This window comes from Capricornis sumatraensis, chromosome 1 (assembly GCF_032405125.1).
Source record: "Capricornis sumatraensis isolate serow.1 chromosome 1, serow.2, whole genome shotgun sequence".
NCBI classification, from domain to species: domain Eukaryota; kingdom Metazoa; phylum Chordata; class Mammalia; order Artiodactyla; family Bovidae; genus Capricornis; species Capricornis sumatraensis.
Window position 1 is genome coordinate 1653975 of NC_091069.1, and position 20580 is coordinate 1674554.

General features: G+C 64.0%; 1 protein-coding gene across 2 annotated transcripts in view; it reads right to left on the reverse strand.

Annotated features, from left to right (window-relative positions):
- The window catches only part of COL5A1 (collagen type V alpha 1 chain), a 144272-nt gene that overhangs the window by 74292 nt on the left and 49400 nt on the right, over positions 1-20580 (reverse strand). For both annotated transcript variants that reach the window (XM_068981840.1, XM_068981831.1), the window contains exons 5-11: positions 11773-11904; positions 10362-10499; positions 9089-9340; positions 7979-8146; positions 7791-7847; positions 3886-3927; positions 3617-3679 (exon numbers count right to left, since the gene is read on the reverse strand). In XM_068981840.1, coding sequence (XP_068837941.1) covers positions 3617-3679; positions 3886-3927; positions 7791-7847; positions 7979-8146; positions 9089-9340; positions 10362-10499; positions 11773-11904 — 852 coding nt within the window. The remainder of the gene's footprint in view (positions 1-3616; positions 3680-3885; positions 3928-7790; positions 7848-7978; positions 8147-9088; positions 9341-10361; positions 10500-11772; positions 11905-20580) is intronic.

Consider the following 20580-nt stretch of genomic DNA (forward strand, 5'->3'; position numbering starts at 1 on the left):
GCAGGTCACACGCTGACCAGCTACAGACACAGGGCCCTTCCAGGTCAACAGAGGGCTCTCCCGAGGCCGTCCCGGCGTCGCGCTGGTGCAGACAAGAGAGAACAGAGAGCTCAGACACTTTGAGAGCGGCTGCCGGCTCCAGCCCCGCTGATCCAGAGCCCGGGACTCAGCAGCAGGCAGACAGGGGCTCATGTCCCGCTGCGGAGCCTGGCCGCAGCCCACAACAAAGAGAGGCAGCGGGGCTGGGCGGGGAGCGCCAGAGACCAGGCGAGTCTTCGCGCTGGGATACGTCTGCCTTCGCGCTTCAGAGAGGCCCGGAAAAGGAGGGGAGCCGCGTCAGCCCCCAGACCCTCAGCACCGGGGTGGCTCGCTCAGGTCCGCTCCTGCGCAGTCTCAGTTTGGGGGAGGCCGGCGGCGTTCGCAGTGGTCCCTTCCCGATCTAGATCTGAACACTGGCTACCCCTGCGGCCGGGGCCGGAGCCTGGGGGGAAGCCGCACCCCTCCCGCAAGGACCCCCACCCACCACCGGCCTTGGTCACGCCCTGTAGCAGGAGGGGGCCGGGAAGTCCCAGACGCGCTCACTGACATCTTCTGAGCCCAGGGGGCCAGACAGACCTGGAGGGAGACACTGGGGGATTCTGCTTCCAGCTCACCCCTCTCAGGAGGACCCCCACCCCGCATGCTCCTTAATATGAAAAAGGGTCCTTCCGGCTTCCAGGGGGTCCAGGGTGAACAAGGAGACTCAGGTGGCCCCAGCTCCATGCTAGTAATGCCTCATGACAGCACGGAGCGGGGCGAGCAGGTCACAGAGAGGACGGCCCCACCTCCCCCAAGGAAGGCCCACATCACCACGGCTTGTGGCCGGGACCTCACAGAGACACCCGGCTGTGCAGAGCAGGTGACTAACCAGGTGTCCCGGGTTGGACGGCTCCATGAACGACGTCCCGGGCACACAGGGGCACTGGGGGGCCAAGCCCCACACCCAGCCCCCAGCTGGCGGGAGACAGTACAACGCCCTGCCCTGTGGGTGGCCGTGGTCACTTGCCACGGCCTTTGCAGAGCGGGGAGCTTCCCACGGGCCTCAGTGGGCGCTGCATCCTGGCCACGTGGCAGGGACCCGGGCTGTGCCCAGTCCTCAGACCTGAGCTTAAATCTAGCCAGCGTGCCCAGAGCCCACGCTCTGCGACAGAGGAGCTACCGCAGCCAGAGAGGAGACGCCTGCACTGCCAGGAGCACCCAGCACAGCCAGAAATGCGTGAACAGATACGTAACGTCACTTTCGAGAAAAGAAGAGCTGCAGAGTCCCAGGATCGGGGCAGGCAGGGCGAGAATCTTCCAGATTCCCCAGCAAGCAGCTCTCACGTGCAGACGGGCACGTGAGGCCAAGCAGATAAGGGTGATCAGAACATGCCACCCCAAACACGCCACTTCAGCTGAGAACTCAGAGATGCGGGGAAGGCCCCTGCCCTCCCCCAGTCAGCCTAACAGCAGGACACACGCTTCCCTTTGGAAGGTGGTGGGAATTCTCCAGCACCCCCCACCCCGAACCAGGATGACCGGAAGCGGGGGCAACCCTATCACTCGAGACAGACAGTGGGCACTCAGCTGAGTCTGCATAAGCAGCCCTTCCTGAAACCACCCTAACCTTCTGTGAGTTTCTGCCCCCTCCCACTGCGTATTTTGTAATCACTTCTCCACAGCGTATTGATTTTTGTTAAAATGGTATATAAGTTCCCAAGTCTAACCACTCAGGTTTTCACTTCTCTATGAAGCCCTCTGTGTGTGTGAAATTAGGAACATTAATGAGATGATTTATCTTTTCTCCTCTTAAGGTCTTTGTTCAGTTTAGTTTGCACGTCCCACGGACGAAACCTAAGAGGGTAAAGCCTCTCGTCTCCTCCACGGGGACCCCGAGGTCGCCCTGCTGGCGGGGGCAGCGCAGCGTCCTGACTCTGTGTCCGGTGCTCTTTCACAGCTAACGAGCAGACAACCAGGAGATCCAGGCATTGGGAGGGTGCTCAGCTGTGAGAAGGGGTGATCCTTGGAAGAGAACTGGGCCCCGAGGGTGGGCAGTGCTCAGCTCCTGGAATCAGCCCGTCCCCCTGGGAAGGGGCCCGGGAGGGCCGGGGGGCTGTGGCTTCCCTTCCCACTCCAAGAACAGCAAGCCGTAGAGCAGCTGATCTCTCTGCCTGCCCCACCCTGGTCCCCGTCTCCTGGACCCTGCCTCGAACTCCAGAGAGCTCAGCTCTAAAAGGCCCAGCTTCAAGGTCAGGTGCCTCCGTCCCCTAGATGTGTCAGGAGCACTTAGGTCCTCGGCGCCAGCCGAGGGCCCAGCGCTGTGGAGCTTGGGGAACACGCCAGGTGGGCAGGCGGACACGCGAAGCAAGGCCGAGACTGACGGGAGACGTGGTCTGTGCCATCCGTGGCCCCGGTGGACAGCGTCCCATCCCACATCAAAGAGAGACATCTGCTCTCGCTGACGTCTGAACCTAGCCCCACCCCTGGCTCCGTCCGAGGATGCTCTGTGAGGGGACACGGCTGCCGCCCCGTCTCACACAGACCTGTCCCGGGTCCTGGGTGGGGAGGACGGGCTCCTCACCTGCTTGTCTCACTTATTCAGCTGTAGCGGAGGAGGAAGCGGCATGGATGCGTGGGAAGGCCAGGCGCGACTCGGGCCACCACAGAGCCAGGGCCCCTACTCTGGCCCCCAAGCCACAGGCTCAGGGAAGCAACACGGCGAGAGCCCATCTGGCGCACAGTCCGACCCGGCTGCCCTCTCAGGCCACGTGCCCCCCTGCTCCGTCTGTGGGCGGCACCTCACACCACCTGGAGCATCACCCCAAAGCCCCAGCGCCTGACGGCCAGACACACCCTCGGAAGCAGACCCCAGCCACGTCCTCCCCGAAACCGAGAGGTCCCTGCTCCGGCCCAGGCCGCATGCCAGGCGTCTCTCAGGTGCAGACACGCTCCCAGGGCCTCTAATCTGCAGCCGCACCTGGTTATCAGCGCTGAGTCTGGCCATGCTCACATCCGCGTTCATTAGACCAGCAGGAAAAACGAGAAGGAAAAAGTCAAGGTGGACGAGAGGCACAGGGCTGCAGTACCCCCAAGCCCCCACGAGGTGTCAGAGCGAAATCTCGGCGTCCAGGCTCAGCCTGCGTCTCCCCTGCAGCCACCCAGGGCGGCCGGGGTCGGCCCCTCGGACCCAGAGCAAGCGCTCCAGCGTCTGTCGCTTGATTTCTAACAGGGAAGCTGGAGTGAGGGGGCGGACACCGCGGGCCCGGGAGCCCCCGGCACCCGAGTGAGCCCCATTAACTCCCGGCCGCGGGGCCAGCACCGTGCACCGCCCTCCCCCGGAGCCCCCAGGGGCTCACAGCCCAGCTCCTTGCCGGTGTCGCTGTCCCCAGCTCAGGGCCAGGCAACGGTCCACCCCTAAACGTCAGAAGACAGCGGGCGCAGTAAGGGGTGGCGTGAGATGTGACCGGGTTGGGGCAGTTTGGGGAAGGACGTCGGTGCATTGTGGTCACCTGCGCCTGTGAGGACAAGGCCGGCCCCCACACGGGGGGTGCCGCCTGGACGAGGCCACAGGGCCCGGGATCCCAGGGGCTGTGCTTACCCTTTCTCCAGGGTCACCCACTTGGCCTGTGGGACCCATCGTTCCTGGAGGTCCTGGGAGACCCTAGAATTAAACACGAAATCAGGCAGTTAAAGACGCAGCCACAGGGCGGTGCCGCCTGCCAGGAGAGGGCGGGGGTGGGCGTAGGGAGCCGGGCGAGCGCCCACCCCAGGGCGTCCAGCCCTGATTTCCATCCAGGAGCGTTAAGGGGCCTCCCTGCACCCTCGAGGACCCCCCACAAGTCACGGGAAATAAAACAGGACACTCACCGCGGGGCCTTCGGGGCCGGGCGGCCCCTCCAGGAGCATGCCCTGGAAGAGACAGGGAGAGCGTCTGAGCCCCAGGACGGCCTCCTAGTCCCGAAACGCGGGCCCGGCCCCCCAGCCCCAGCCCCGAGGACGGCTTCCAGGCTGGCCGGCCCGCAGGAGCGCGGCCCAGGCCTCCGGGTCCACAGCCCCTGCCCGGGCACGGGTCTGGAGCAGCAGCCTCCGCCGTGGGGCCGTGGCGGGGGCCGCGGTGACCGAGCTCTGAGCTCCTCCAGCCAGAGGACAGAGGGGGGCCAGCCCCCAGCCCGGCTGCTGGCCTCCTGTCCCCGGGGGCAGCGCCCAGGCAGGCCTCCGCGATGGCAGCCCAGGAGGCAGTGACCCCAGGCCGAGGGCGCAGTGAGGGCGGAGACGGCAGCCCAGGAGTTCAGGGGGACAAGAGGAGGAGGGGCCGCAGGCCGAGGCCCCTCAGCCAGGCCGCGCTGGGCCCCGCCCCCTCCCTCCTCCAGCCCCGCCCCCGGCCGAGCCCACGTCCACGCGGCCGCTGCCCCGGGCCTCGCTGTCGGACACCAGGCCCCTGCAGACCAAGCCTCGTCCTCCCCACTGGGGCGCCCGGACATCGGGAGGATGCAGCGGGTGTCGCCCGGTGTGCGCTCAGAGCCGTGTGCCCACGAGGCGCGCACACGGAGCTCCTCCAGCCGCCTCCTCGCTCTCGGCCTCCCTGGCGCCTCTGACCACGGCGGCGGAGCGGGCTCAGAGCCGAGCCGCGACTGAGGGCGACAGCCCTGGCTGCCGCGCCAGGGACACACCGCCTCTGTTCTCAGGGAGCCGGCCCGGCGGGGGGGCCTCACGGGAGGGTGGCGGGCCTGGGGAGAGCTGGGGGCCTGCACTTTCCCAGGAGCGGGGAAGGGACCCGCGGCCACCACCCCACCGAGGAGCGCTCCCAAGACACAAAGAGGGGGTTCTTCCTGCAGAGGCCGGGGTCCACACCCGCCAGGGCAGGGGTCTCGGCCTTAGCCGAGCCCCACACAACTCTTCAGGGCGGGCTGTCCATCTGCTAAGCACCAGGGCCCAGAAGACCTTCCTTAAACCACGGAAGAGGCTGGACGTGCCTGCGACGGGCCTTCACCAGGTGACTCAGGCCACTGGACGGGGAGACGCCGGGTCCCTGAGGCCCCAGCGCAGCCTGGAGCACCAGGTGTCGTTGACCTGAGTCCCCCCAACCCTGGGGGAGTCCTGTCCTTTCAAGGAGCCCCTGGCAATGCTGACCCATGACAGTGGGTACCGGTTCTCAGTGGGAAACAGCTCTGGCGGGAAATGTCCCTGAGACAGATGGATGGAGAGAGGAGCTGGTTCCAAGAGCTCCGTGGACAGCGAGTCACATGCCCCGGAGGGAGGTCGCTGGGGCAGGTGGGAGACAGCAAGCAGCCCCCCGACCGCCACGGGCTGGGATGTGTTAAGACCACGTGCTCCGTCTCCCCGGGCTCAGCCCTCTGTTTATGGGGAGCTAAGACTTGAGGACAGCCGGCAATGTTCCAGGTGAGATGTTCCAACTGCTTACATGGTGTCCCCAGAGGGACTGGCCTCGCCCCACGGGGACTCTGAACAGGCTAGGGGCTGGGCTAGAGGGAATGATGGGGCCAGAGCGCAGCCAGACGGCCCCCGGGCCAGGCTGGACCAGACGTCCTGCAGACGCGCTGTGCTGGACTGGTTCTCTGTTCTCAGCCTGCGTCTCCGCCCACCCTCTGCAGTGGAGCCTGGCAGCTGGACAGCCCGCGCCCCCCTCACCAGCTTCCATCCAGACCTGGACGCTACGGCCCTCGAACAGGGGCAGCCCAGGCCGGGGGAACGGGCCAACAGGACGCTCCTCTGGACTGAGATGCCGGGCAGGCTCTCCCAGAGTCGGATGTCCTGGTGTCAGGATGCTTCACGTCACCAAGTAAGGGCTCCCTGGCCTTGGGCCCCTACCCTGGCACCCTGCCCCCTTCCCCTGCACCCCCATCCCTCACCCTCGGGGAGTACCGGAACGGGGGTGTCCTGACCTGAGAACAGGCTGTGTGTGCCCAGTGGCTGCAGCCCTGCGGGAGCTGGGACAGGCCAGGGGTGGGGGAAGCACAGAGCACGGCCGTCACCCAGCCCCTCGTCCTGACACCCCGGCCACGGGCTCCCGGTGCCTCTAAGGGGGACGACACTCCAAAAGAACCTTCCCAGTTCCGTGGAAGGACGGGGCCGCCTCAGTTCCCATGCCGGGGGCCCCGGGATCGGGAGCCGTGGAGCCTCCACTGGAGTCATGCCCTGGGGTCAGCCGCCAGGGCCTGGGTGCTGGCGGCAGAGGAGGCCCGAGCCCTGGGCCCCAGAACGGTGACCCTCCCGCTTTTGGAGGGCGTGTCAGGACTGGACCCTGGCAGCCAAGTCCTCCCCGCTCCCGCGTCCAGAGCAGCCTGCTGGCCCCCAACATGCGGCTGCAGGGCGCCCCTCCTGCCCATCGCCTGGCTCCTTGCCCGCCCTGGGTCAGGGCCAGGGCCTCAGGCTACGGGGTGGGCCCCGGTGCTCCCAGCCAGGCATGGCTCCCTGAGGGCAGAGGACGTGGGACCCTGCGAACACCCACAAACCCACGAGGGGCACGTGGAACTTCTTCCCAAGGTTAAGGCGTTATCAACAGTCATTTTGCTCAACTTGCCCCCGGCCCCACTGCCGGGCACAGGGCAGTTTTATTCAATGGGAGTTTGGGCGTGGAGCTGTTTTATTAAATCCCCTAGCGGGGGCTGAAAACCAAGCTCGCCTGTTTCACCAGCTAGAGGGAGAACGGGTCCTCCCCGCCCTGGACCGGCGGCTCCAGGTCCCCACTCGACCTGCTAACCCCCTCTGCCCTCCCGCATGGGGGGCTCCCTCCCTCCCAGAGCCGAGTCTCCCTCTTGAACTGGCCTCCCGGGTCAGGGGGCTCCCTCCCTCCCAGAGCCAAGTCTTCTCGAGCTGCCCTCCCAGGTCAGGGGGCTCCCTCCCGCGTGGGGGGCTCCCTCCCTCCCAGAGCCAAGTCTCCTTCTCGAGCTGGCCTCCCGGGTCAGGGGGCTCCCTTCCTCCCAGAGCCAAGTCTCCTCAAGCTGCCCTCCCGGGTCAGGGGGCTCCCTCCCGCGTGGGGGGCTCCCTCCCTCCCAGAGCTGAGTCTCCTTCTCGAGCTGGCCTCCCAGGTCAGGGGGCTCCCTTCCTCCCAGAGCCAAGTCTCCTCGAGCTGCCCTCCCAGGTCAGGGGGCTCCCTCCCGCGTGGGGGGCTCCCTCCCTCCCAGAGCCGAGTCTCCTTCTCGAGCTGGCCTCCCAGGTCAGGGGGCTCCCTCCCTCCAGAGCCGAGTCTCCTTCTCGAGCTGGCCTCCCGGGTCAGGGAGCTCCCTCCCTCCCAGAGCCGAGTCTCCTTCTCGAGCTGGCCTCCCGGGTCAGGGGGCTCCCTCCCTCCCAGAGCCGAGTCTCCTCGAGCTGCCCTCCTGGGTCAGGGGGCTCCCTCCCGCGTGGGGGGCTCCCTCCCTCCCAGACCCAAGTCTCCTTCTTGAGCTGGCCTCCTGGGTCAGGGGGCTCCCTCCCTCCCAGAGCCGAGTCTCCTCCTCGAGCTGGCCTGCAGGCAGGGTGATGTGCCTGGATCTTGGGTATGCGGCACCAAGGGTCCTGACCCATTTGAATCTCAGCAGACACCCCCCTCCGATCGAGGTCCAGAACCTTCTCCTGCCTAGGGATTTTTCAAAGCAGCATGCGGCATCCGTGAGGTCACGTGGCTCCTCACAGTGGCCCGGGGGCACAGAGGTTCAGGGGTCCCCTGGGAGCAGAGTAGGGTCCCCATCCTACCTAACCCACCACAAGCCCCCAAGATGCGACCCCTGACCCGACCATGCCGGTTGTAGAGAGAGAAGAAGAAAGTGTCTTACCGGTTCGATGATGGCGGGTTCTCCTTTCTGACCTTTCTCGCCCCGAGGCCCTCCGATCTGGGGTTCATGGGACGCAGAGAGAGGGGAGGAGGAGGAGGAAAAAGGCTCAGGTTACACCAGATCCGACGGCTGACGAGGCAGGGGGTCCCCACCCGAGGCCCAGGGAGGCGCCCTCCGCGGCCGCTCACCCCTTCATAGATGGTGTCCTGGTTGGCGGGCATGCCTGGCCCGATCTCCGATGGGGAGATGGTGGGGTCGTAGTACGGGTCATAGTAGCTCTCGTCCAGGCTCTTGATGGTTTCTTCCGTGAACTCTCCCTCCAGGTCGTCCATCCCCTCCTCCGGAGGCGGGGCCGGCTGGGGGGAGGGCAGAGGGGGTCACTGGAAGGACACCAGGTAATGGGCAGGAGACACAGGCCCCCGGCCAGGAGGGACGAAGGACCGCGGCCTCCCCGGTCACAGGACACGGGGAGCCTGGGGGCTCACTTGCTGGGAGGCACTGTCTCCCTCTCATGGGGGGAAACTCGCCCCAAACCCGTACGACCCCGTGGCAAACCAGAGCTGCACAGGGACAGCCATACCACACCAGACTGTCCTGTGCACTTGGGGAGCCCCGGCCACCAGGGGCTCCGCCTCAGGCCCAGGGCCTTGGGGTAACATGTCCGTAATCACTTGCCTGCTGGCAGAGGGGTCTGAGCCTGCCACAGCCCCGTGTGTGTGCCCTCTGGCCATCCAGAACTTAGCATCACACAGTGGCTATTTCCAAGCATCCGCTACGTGCCCTGGCCGTGCCAAACCCCTCTTCAACCTGGAAACTTGGCAACGACCCTGGGGGGGGCGCCTCACGGGCACCAGGCTGTGAGTGAGACCACTGGCTTCTTTCGAGGCAAGGACATCACCGTCCAAGGTCAGTCACCGGTGGAGATTTCAAGTAGGGTCGTGTCTCATGTGCTTGCCTGACCCCTAGCTCAAGGGCCTGTCCCCCTCCCAGGCCACGGACAAGAGCACAGCTGCCAACACGCGTGACCTCATCCATGGCCGCCTGAACCCTGGAGGCCGGGGTTCGTCCTACCCATTCTGCCGATCAGACGTTGACAGCGCTGAGATCCACCCAGCCAGTCGGTGATTCTAAACTCGTGGGGCCCCGGGAGCGTCTAACACGCCTGCCTGCCGAGCGCCAGGTATGGTGGGGAGGGGGACAGGGCCGCCTCCCGGGGGCTGCGCAGTGAGGAGCAGAGGAGGAGCCCAGGGGTCCAGCCCCCGCCCCTGGGCCCAGCCCGCTCGCAGGGAAGCAATTACGTTGGAGCCGTTGGAGGTGAGGACGGTGCTGGTGGGAACCTCGGCCCGGGCGCCCTGGTCCGGGGGCTGGTCGGGGTTCTCATCCGGGTTCTCGATGCCTTCGCCGTAGCCGAAGTCCTCGTAAGGGGGTGGCGTGTAGTAGTCCTCACTGGGCACGTAGTCATAGTCGCCGATGCCGGGGTCCTCCTCCTTCCCGGGGCCCTCCGTGGTGCTGGGCGCCGAAGGGGCTTCCGTCGGGGGCTGGGTCAGCTCCTGAGAGCCGGGCACAGACACGCAGGGTTAGGGGGGGCGGCCAGAGCGGTGGGACCAGGTCTGGGGTTTCCTCGAGGCTGGAAAGGGAAGCAGACCCATCGGCCAGCTGGACCCTGTGGACTGGGGCGCAGGGGCCCCTCGGTCCAGGGGAGGCAGCCCAGCCCCGGGCCGTGCTGTGCATGACTAAACCTGCGATCACACTCCCGGACAGGGAGAACGCTCACGACTTCTTAAAGAGCAAGATAACAGGGAATTCCCTGGCGGTCCAGTGGTTAAGCCTCCACGCTCCTACTGCCGAGGGCCTGGGTTCCACCCCTGGTGGGGGAACTAGGGTCCCGCAAGTCATGCAGCAGCCAAAAACAGGAGGGAGAGGAGCTTCCAGGCTCTGAGAGCCACACAGGCCAGTGTCCCGGGCTCTCCGTGGGGAGGGGGCCGTGCTCCATCATAGCCACGCCCCCCCACCTCCCCACACCGTGGGAAGCCCTCTGCCCACACTCCCCGTGGGCAAAGCGTATATGGTCCCTGGTCCCTCATTTTCCTGCCAAGCTCCTACCCACACCACACCTGGTCTCCACACATCACCACACGGCCCCCCATTCTCGCCAAGGCCTCCTTATCCCCTTCCCTCGACCCAGGGGCCAGACCTTGGCCACGCCCTCCACCCCGCACCAAGGCCCCCAGGGACCACCGTCCATCCCGCACCACGGCCCCCGGGGACCACTCCCCACCTCACACCAGGGCCCCCAGGGACCACTCCCCCACCCTGCCCCACGGCCCCCGGGGACACCCTCCACCCCGCACCACAGCCCCGGGGATCAGACCTCGGCCACCCCTTCCACCCAGCACCACAGCCCCCGGGGACCATGCCCCCACCCCACACCACGGCCCCTGGGGACACCCTCCACCCCGCACCACGGCCCTGGGGACCATGCCCCACCCCCGCACCATGGCCCTGGGGACACCCTCCACCCAGCACCACAGCCCCTGGGGACACCCCACACCACGGCCCCGGGGACCGGACCTCGGGCACCTCCGTGGTCTCCCGAGCAGCTTCCACGGGTGTCTTGGTGGGGACGGGGTCCTTGCCCGTGTCGTCTGTGTCCTCGTAGTAGGGGTACTCGTAGTAATAGGTGTCTCCTTCATTGTCTCCATCTGGGTACTGAGAGCAAACGGGGTCGCATGAGGAGGGCTGGAGCCCCCTGCCCCACCGTGTCTCCCCTGTGGGCTCAGACAGTAAGAGCGGACCCCACAAGCTGTGCCCTGCCCTAGGCGCCAACCCTGTGGGCCTGACAGACGCGTCCCCCAGCTCCCGGGGAGCAGAGTCAGCCCCTCGGGGAGTCCTGGGGAGGAAACAGGCCCCCATGCCCTCTGAAAGGTCCAGATGGTCTGACCCTGAGTGCCCGAGGGCCGGGACTGCCAGCCGGACCATGGGCTCTGCTGGCAATGCCGCTGCCGCCCGAGGCCCCCTGACCTCCACGGAAGGCCCAGACCACATGGGAGGGACTTCCTGGAGGACAACACAGAGGGTACTGCCCTCTGTATGGGCGGGAGCCTGGGGGTGGCTGAGAGGCCTTGGCTGCAGGGACCCAGAGGGGAGCACTGTCCACCCCCTTCTCGGGATGTGCGGAGACCTCCTGAGGAGGAAACGGCAACCCGCTCCAGTGCTCTCGCCTGGGAAAACCTCAGGGTCAGAGAAACCTGGTGGGCTCTCGTCCAGAGGATGGAAAAGAATCAGACATGGCTTCATGACTGAATCCAAGACACGTCTAAGCCAAGACCCCAGAGCTTCACGGAGCGCCCCCTTGTCTCCTGACTGCTCGTGAAAGAAGGGGCGTTCAGTGGAGAAGTGAACAGCAGACCCGAATTTTACTTAAAGGAAACAGGAGTCAAACCTGAGCAGGGAGGAGAGAGGATTCGAAAATGGTGCCAAGAACTGACAATCAAGTCAGCTGGGGTGCTGCTGAACTGTGGGAGCGGGTGGACGGGCGGGCTGGCCCCGGACACCCAGTCCTGGTGGGCAGATGGCGGCATCAGACACGACCCAGGAGCTCCCGGGACAGGCTGGCCCTCGCAGTCCCTGCTGCTCTGGGAGTCAGAGCACCCGTCGCTGTGCAGGGACAGCGGTGAGCCCCTCCTGTCCCGTAAGCTCCAGACGGTCCCCGAGGGCACCTGCAGCGTCCCCGCTTGCTCAGCGCCCGCCCCGGTGCTGAGCCCGGCTCTGGCTCTCCGGACCCAGAAACTTGTGTGAAACGCTCTTGACCAACGTGCTCCGTGACTCAGTGGCTTTGGAGCACAGAGCGCTTCGTAAAGCGAGTCAGGGATCCACCTTGTCCCCAGGACTGACTGTTGTCTCGCCCAGTGGGTTTACTTGAAACGGGGGTCCCTCCATCCCCGCCCCCCCAAGGTCTGGCCACAGCCCCACCAGGACTCACGTATTCGTCTGGGTTGGGGTCCTGAGACTGGGGTTTGTCGGGGACGGCCGTGTCGCAGTCTGGGCTGTAATGCTCACAGTAATCGTAAGCCGCCCGGTGGTCCGAGACAAGGAGCAGCTGCTGGATGTCACCCTGGGAGAGGAGAGAAGCCGTGAGCAAGTGGCACAGAGGGGGCCCGCTGGGCACCCAGGAGAACTGCCTGGCACCTGAGAGCTGGTCTTAAGGGCCAGACCTCCTGTCGGGGAGCTGCCTCACCCAAGCCACCCACCCACCCACCCAAACATCCATCCACCAACCCACCCCCCCATTCCCCCACCCCCCCACCCATCAACCCACCCATATACCCACCCACTGACCCACCCAAACACCCATCCACCCACCCATCCAACCACCCATCAACCCACCCATCCACTCATCTACCCATCCATCCACCCAAACACCCACCCATCCACACATCAATCCACCCAACCACCCATCAGCCCACCCACCCATCAACCCACCCATCAACCCACCCATATACCCACCCACCGACCCACCCAAACACCCATCCACCCACCCACCCAACCACCCATCAACCCACCCATCCACTCATCTATCCATCCACCCACCCACCCATGCCACTCATCGTCCACTCATCACACGCCTCATCAGGTGCCAGCTGCAGCCCCCGCCCCGATGTCCAGCTCTGTCTGCCAGTGTGCACAGAGGGCCTCTCCCGGTCACCGTCACTGATCACCGCCGGGCTGCAGCACCCCAGGGCTCGGCCCACACCCACTCTGCTTTCCCACCACTGCCCACTGTGGAGGGCGGGCACGCGGGGTGAGCTGCCTGCTGCTGTCCCAGCCCCGGGCCCATGACAGCAAGGAAGCATGTGGAGGCAGAGCCGCGAGGGGCCCCACCCGCCCGTGGCCCAGCACCCAGGCCAGAGCCTGCCCTCTGCAAACCCACCCTCCTTCAGCCCTCCTCTCCCCCGCCCTCTCCCTGTTTGGGTGTCAGAGGGTCCCAGCCCTCACTTTAAACGCTCCAGCAGACGAGAACCGTAAGTCAAAGCAGTGAGTCAAAGCCACACGTTTCTATTAAACAATATGACTTCTATTTCAAATCTCATCCAATTCAAAGAAAATATTTTCTCCCTGCGACTGGCAGCTTGACATCCTTGCGCTATGTCGTTTCAGTCGTGTCTGACTCTTTGTGACCCTACGGACGGTAGCCCCCCGGCTTCCCCGTCTAGGCAAGAATTCTGGAGTGAGCCACCATGCCCTCCCCCAGGGCATCTTCCCACCCAGGGAAGGAACCCGAGGCTCTCAGGTCTCCTGCTTTGGAAGGCGTGTCCTTTCCCACCAACATCACCTAGGGATACAGACGCTCCAAACGAAGCTGCTGGAAAAAAAGAGGCTCAGGGCCTGTGTGGGGCAGCCGTGACCCTCGGCAGGGGGTGCACTCCTTGACGGAGCAGCCGGCACACTCGGCACAGTTCCTGTCTCCCTGGAAAGCCCCGGTCCCGGGGCTGCGGATATGGCCAGAGTGTCTCTGTATCCCAAGGCGCCTGGCTCAGCACCCGGGCTCACAGGCCCTGCACCAGGGGGTGAGGAGGCCAGGGGCTCAGCCGTCAGAGAGGCCCAGCCCGACAGAGACGCCTCCGTGCACCCCAGGCCCTGGGACGCTCCTGCTGACCTGGCTCTCGGGCAGGCCTGTCCCCACCTTGCCCACCCCCTCCCCGGGTGGCGGCAGTGATCACGTGACCAGTCGAGCCCCGCTCCGCAGCGTGAAGCCCCCTTCATTTCCAGCACCCACCCTCCCCTGCAAACGCCCGTACGTGTTGAAAACTCATTTCCCTTGCCAAGTCCTTGGATGGGTTTTCACACGGGCTTGTTCTGTGGGCGTGTCCCTCAGAGGGCGGGCGTCTACCATCCGCCCCTTGGGGTCTTCACAGCAGCTCTGCTGGGGGATGCCAGGGGCCACAGCCCCTCGGAGCCTTGAGAGTGTCAGCAGGACAGCCCCCTCCACTGGCCTCCAGCGTCCCCCTGCCCCTCTCGGCCTCTCCACGCAGGGGCCAGGGATCTTTAGCAGGTTGCAACACTGGGCTGCCCCCAGAGATGTGAGCTGAGAGAGTTTACAGGGTTTTCTGAGAAAGTCAAAGTCCCCGATGCAGTAAATCTGCCCCATTTCACAGACGGAATCTGACGTCCGTGGGGGCGGGTCCCCCGGTCTCCGCAGGCGATCAGCCCAAGAGCCCCAAACCCGGGGAACGCCGGCCCATGACGGGGTCCACCTGTGCCTGGCCATGGCCAGGAGCCCCCCACCCTGGACACGTCTCTCCTGAACCTCACCACAGCCCCGATTACCGACGGGGAAACGGAGGCTGGGGGAGTCGAACCAGGAAGGTCGTGCCGTGGACCTCCCTGCCCGGTGACTCTGGCGCCATCTGGCCCTTGAGCAGCGCCTTGGCCCCTTCGTCCGTGATGCCACGAGCACTCACCAGGGGTCCCCGCTGGGCCACCTCTGCCCCCCTGAAGTCCCCGCAGTGACGGGGGTGAGGTTCGCTTACTTACACTCACTACCCCCTCCCTGCACTCCCTTCTTCCCCCCGCCGCAGCCGTCCCACACAGCCAGGGGCAATGGTGCGCGCCCTGCGCGGCGAACTACTGACCGAATCCCGCCCGCCCGCTCCCCCTTCGGCCCGTGAGCCCCCCGACGGCAGCATTTCCCCTGGGACTCGCAGGGGCATGGGCCCGCTACACCCGCTGACGGGGCCCCCTGGTTTCCACAGACCTCAGGACCCATGAGGTCAGTGCGGCCCAGCCCAGAGCAGGTGGCTGACCTCCGGGGGGCGTCGGGGGCACGGGGCTGCGACTCCATCTCCTCCGTCAGCAACAGCCCAGCCCAGGCTGCAGCATGGACCTCCCACCCCGTCCTGACCCGCCACCCAGGCCCAGAGGGGGTGGATTCCCCCCCAGTGCCCACCAGGAGCTGCTGCCCCTCCCGTCCCCAGCCCAGCGCCCACAGCCTCCCCCTGAGGGAGCTGGCTCTCCTTCTCTTCCAGCTCCATGTCACAGGTGCACCCACTGAGGCCCGGGGGCGGTCACTCTTCCAAGGCACTAGTAGGGGCTCCTAAGCCACTGCCCGGTGGTGCCCACTCAAAGCAGCCTGGCCTCCTTGCAGCCAAGTGGCAAGTCCCACGGCTGTGCCAACATGGGTTTCCAGCGCCTGCAAACAACACTGCCGCCCCTTCCAGGCAGCCCTCCACGGGGCAGGTGCCCACCCCGCCCACCTCACGGACATGGGTGACAACCAGCATCCACATCTCCGATGCCAGGCCATGCCCTTTCACCTCCCTGTCTAGCTCGAAATGCCGTGCCCCGCGCTGGGCAAGTCACCTGCCCAGGGAGGCAGGGGAGCCGCGGCCGTCACAGCTTCCTCGCGCTGACGACATGCAGGGCCTTCTCCTTTCACGCACCGTGTTTCTGCCCCACCAGGTCAGTGAAACTCTGCAGAGGCCCTACGAGCTTCTGCACTGGCCTGGAGGCCATCACGGCCATCCCACACCCCGAACAGCCCCGATGCCCAGGGCCCGTCCATCTCCCGGCAGCAGGCAGGCCGGGCCACCGGCACACACAGATGTGAGCGTCCTTGGCTGAGCCGGGCGTTTTTGCTGAGGGGATCAGTTCTGCCTTTTCCAATAATGAGATTTGATCCAAGCTGTGCCCCTGCTGTGAGCTGAGGAAATTGCAGAGTTTCCGTTGGAGAGCTCTCTACAACCCCGAGGGCGCTGGAGTTGGGAAGCATCTTGGCCGAGACAGGGGAGGCCCCGTTCCGCACGTCCCCGCTCGTTCTCAGCTCCCTCCCTCCCTCCCTGCCATCTCACCCTGCACCCCCTCCTTCAATTACAGCCGCGCCGCCCCCGGGACCACCGGGCACCACAAGCCCTCCTCGGCCAAACGAGACGGGCGCCGGGGCTCTGGCCATGCGCTTGGCTTCTCCTGTGGCTCTTGCAGCTGATTTTAGCCGGAGCGCTTCTCACACATAAATGGAGACACGCGATCCCTTGAGAGGACGGACGCCTCCTGTCCGAGGCTGCAGGAGGGCTGAGCTGCCCACAGAGCGATAGCAAGGGACAAGCGCCGGCCAGCAGTTCCGGCCACAAGTCTGGCCCGAGCGAGGGCAGCCCAGTCCGAGTCTACTTCCAAGTGAGAGAGGTACGGTAGGCATGCGCGTGTGCACGGGGTCCCTGCCCACCCCACAGAGCATTCCTCCTCAGGGGAGCCTGCTTTGTCTGACACCGGGGACTGGCCCAGGGGACACAGGGCAGGCAGGGGGCTTCGGCGAGTCAGCCCCTTGACGTCCTGGGAGACTTCCCACAAGAAAGGCCTCCCAAGTGCCCTCCTCCTGCTCAAGCTCTCCTAGCCCCAGCAAGTCACACCTGCTGGGTTAGTTTTCATCCTGGGCCACACAATGGAAAAGGAAGGGCCCCAAGCCAGAGGGCCTCTCAGTAATTCTTTCCACGGTTTTCGCAGCATCCTTGGAGTGAGAGGGGGAATGGGACACCACTCAGGGGAGTGCGTGGTGAAGAAGCATTTCCGGTGGTTGGGTTGCTGCTGCCCCAGGGCCCCTGCTGGTCCGCGCCTATGACCCTGCCCCCACCGTGTGGCCACCCTGGCTCCAGTCCACTTCTCACCTGTGCCCCCACCCCTGGGTCTCCTCACACCTGCGCTGATGCAGGTCTGGGTGCCTCACCTGCGTCTCCACAAAGGGGCTGGGGGCAGGGGCGGCAGGGAACGCTCAAGACCCAGCCTCCTCGAACCCTGAAACTGGCTGCAGTGACTAAGGGTCAGCTCTGTGAGCTCAGAGGGTGGACACTTCATCCCCAGGCCGGGGGCAGGACAGCAGGACCAAGGCGGGGGCCAGGCTGGCTCACAGGCCCACCGGGCTCCGTAAAGGCAGGTGCTCACGTCCTCTCCCCGCCAGCTACACTAGGTGAGCAGCCCAGCCTGGCTGGCACATGAGGAAACCTGGCCCGTCCTTCCCTTCTCTGGACCCTCAGGCAGCAAGCCTGTGGGCGCTGGGCTGACCACACGGGGGGGACACATGTGTCATGACAAGCTCCACAGGAAAGAAGCACAAGCCTGGGCACCAGGCACGGAGGGTGAGGCAGTGACCACAGGTGGCCTGAGTGCAGGAGTCCCCTCCTCACCAGCTGGGTGCCCTTAAGTACGTCACTGAGTCTCCGCAGGCCGCCACAGGTGCATCTGCAAAGCGGGTAATAAGGTCCACCTCACATCAGTGTCCTGGTGACTAAGAGCGATGGAGCATGCAGGAGGCCCAGCAGGACTGGCCCCTGATGAGGCCCAGACAAAGTGTGGCTGCCACCACCTCCATTACGGCCACCGCTGCTACATCACCACCACAGTCAAAACCATCACCACATCACCAGAATCACCACCATCACCATCACCACCATCACCATCACCATCATCACCATCATCACCATCACCACCATCACCACCATCATCACCACCACCATCATCACCACCTTCACCACCATCACCATCACCACCATCACCACCATCACCACCATCACCACCACCATCACCACCACCATCACCATCATCACCACCATCACCATCACCACCATCACAACCATCACCACCATCACCATCACCACCACCATCACCACCATCACCATCACCATCACCACTATCACCACCACAACCATCACCATCATCACCACCTTCACCACCACCACCATCACCATCACCACCACCATCACCACCATCACCATCACCATCACCACTATCACCACCACAACCATCACCACCATCACCACCATCACCACCACCACCACCATCACCACCATCACCACCACCATCACCACCATCACCATCACCACCATCACCACCATCACCATCACCACCATCACCACCACCATCACCACCATCACCACCATCACCACCACCATCACCACCACAACCATCACCACCTTCACCACCATCACCATCACCATCACCACCATCACAACCATCACCACCATCACCACCATCACCACCACCATCACCACCATCACCACCACCATCACCACCATCACCATCACCACCATCACCACCATCACCATCACCACCATCACCACCACCATCACCACCATCACCACCATCACCACCACCATCACCACCACAACCATCACCACCATCACCATCACCACCATCACCACCACCATCACCACCATCACCATCACCACCATCACCACCACCATCACCACCACCACCATCACCACCACCACCATCACCACCACCATCACCACCATCACCACCACCATCACCACCATCACCAGAATCACCACCATCACCACCATCACCACCACCACCACCACCACCACCACCGTCACCACCATCACCACCACCATCACCACCACCACCACCACCACCACCACCATCACCACCACCATCACCACCACCATCACCACCATCACCAGAATCACCACCATCACCACCACCACCACCACCACCACCACCATCACCACCACCATCACCACCATCACCACCATCACCACCACCACCACCACCATCACCACCATCACCACCACCATCACCACCACCATCACCACCATCACCACCACCACCATCACCACCACCACCACCACCATCACCACCACCATCACCACCATCACCATCACCACCATCACCACCATCACCATCACCACCATCACCATCACAACCATCACCACCACCACCATCACCACCACCATCACCACCATCACCACCACCACCACCACCATCACCACCACCATTACCATCATCACCACCACCACCATCACCACCACCACCACCACCATCACCACCACCATCACCACCACAACCATCACCACCATCACCATCACCACCATCACCACCACCATCACCACCATCACCACCACCACCATCACCACCACCACCACCACCATCACCATCACCACCATCACCATCACCATCACCATCACCACCACCACCATCACCATCACCACCATCACCACCACCATTACCATCATCACCATCACCACCATCACAACCATCACCACCACCACCACCATCACCATCACCATCACCACCATCACCACCATCACCACCACCATCACCACCATCACCATCACCACCATCACCACCATCACCACCACCATCACCACCATCACCACCACCATTACCATCATCACCATCACCACCATCACAACCATCACCACCACCACCACCATCACCATCACCATTACCATCATCACCATCACCACCATCACAACCATCACAACCACCATCACCACCATCACAACCATCACCACCATTATCACCACCATCACCATCATCACCATCACCATCACCATCACCACCACCATCACCACCACCACCACCATCACCATCACCATTACCATCATCACCATCACCACCATCACAACCATCACAACCACCATCACCACCATCACAACCATCACCACCATCACCACCATCACAACCATCACCACCATTATCACCACCATCACCATCATCACCACCACCATCACAACCATCACCACCACCACCATCACCACCACCACCATCACAACCATCACCACCATCACCACCATCACCACCACCACCATCACCATCACAACCATCACCACCATCACCACCATCACAACCATCACCACCATCACCAACACCGTCACCACCACCATCACCGTTATCATCACCACCATCATTGCTGTCAGTGTCACCTCAGTTCCCACAGTCACCCCCATCCCCATCGTTACCATCACCACCATCACCGTCACCATCAGTCCTGGGTCCCTGTCAAAGGCTCACCGGCCTCTCCCTCTGAAGGCAGTCTTCTGATTATTCATTCTTTCACCCTTCCAACTAGGATTTTTAGCAAGTCTATAATGAGCCTATGGACACAAACATGAGTAAATCGTGTCTTTGACCTCAAGTCTCAAGCTCTCATTGATTCCTCAGGAGGTGCCCAGGTGACGAAGTGGACAACTCTGCCCGGGGAAGTCAAGGAAGCCATCTTGCAGGTGGTGGCCTCAGGCCCAGGCCTGGTGGAGGAGGTGGATGGTGAAGGTTCATGGGGAAAGTCCTATTCCTGGTTCTCACTCCGTCAGCATCTCACCTCTGCCTGGAAGAGACGCTCCACCCCAGGCCCCAGCTCCGGCTCAGGCTCCAGGTTTTAGTTCAGCTCTTCCGTCATCCCGCCCTCCGTTTCCAAGGTATCACTGTGATGCCACCTCACACCACGGCCGCTAGCGGGCTGCCTGACTCCTGCGTCCCCTCCACATGGACACCCCACGCCCACCTCGCGCCATCCTGCACCTGCCTTCTGGTTGTTGCGAATCCAAGTGCAGAAATCCACTTTCACTCTCACGGAATCCCAAAAGACAGTCCCAGCTGGAAAGACCTGTCTGCATCTTATTCTGTGAGCCAGGAGAGTAACCTGGCATCGTCTGTGACAGGCGGGGTCTTCCTGCAGACCCTCAGCCACCAGAAGGCCTCCCATGCAGAACACACACTCCTCGTGGGGGCCAGCCAGGGGAGTGGCAGGCAGGGGCGACTTCAGAGGCCAGGACTGACCCACACGCTCCACACCAGCACCCGTGACCTGAGCAGACTCTGCTGTGATCCAGCCTCTTCTGCGATCCAGCCTCACTTCGAGCACTGAGGCCCTGCGGTACGATGCCAGCCAAGGTCCCAGGCTCCCCCCAAGACCCTGCCACCTCAACTGCAAACGCTCACTGCTGGACATGGGCGTGAAGGGTGCGACGGTGTGGCTGACTCCCAGGGACAACCTGCACATCCCAGTTCCTGAGACATGGCC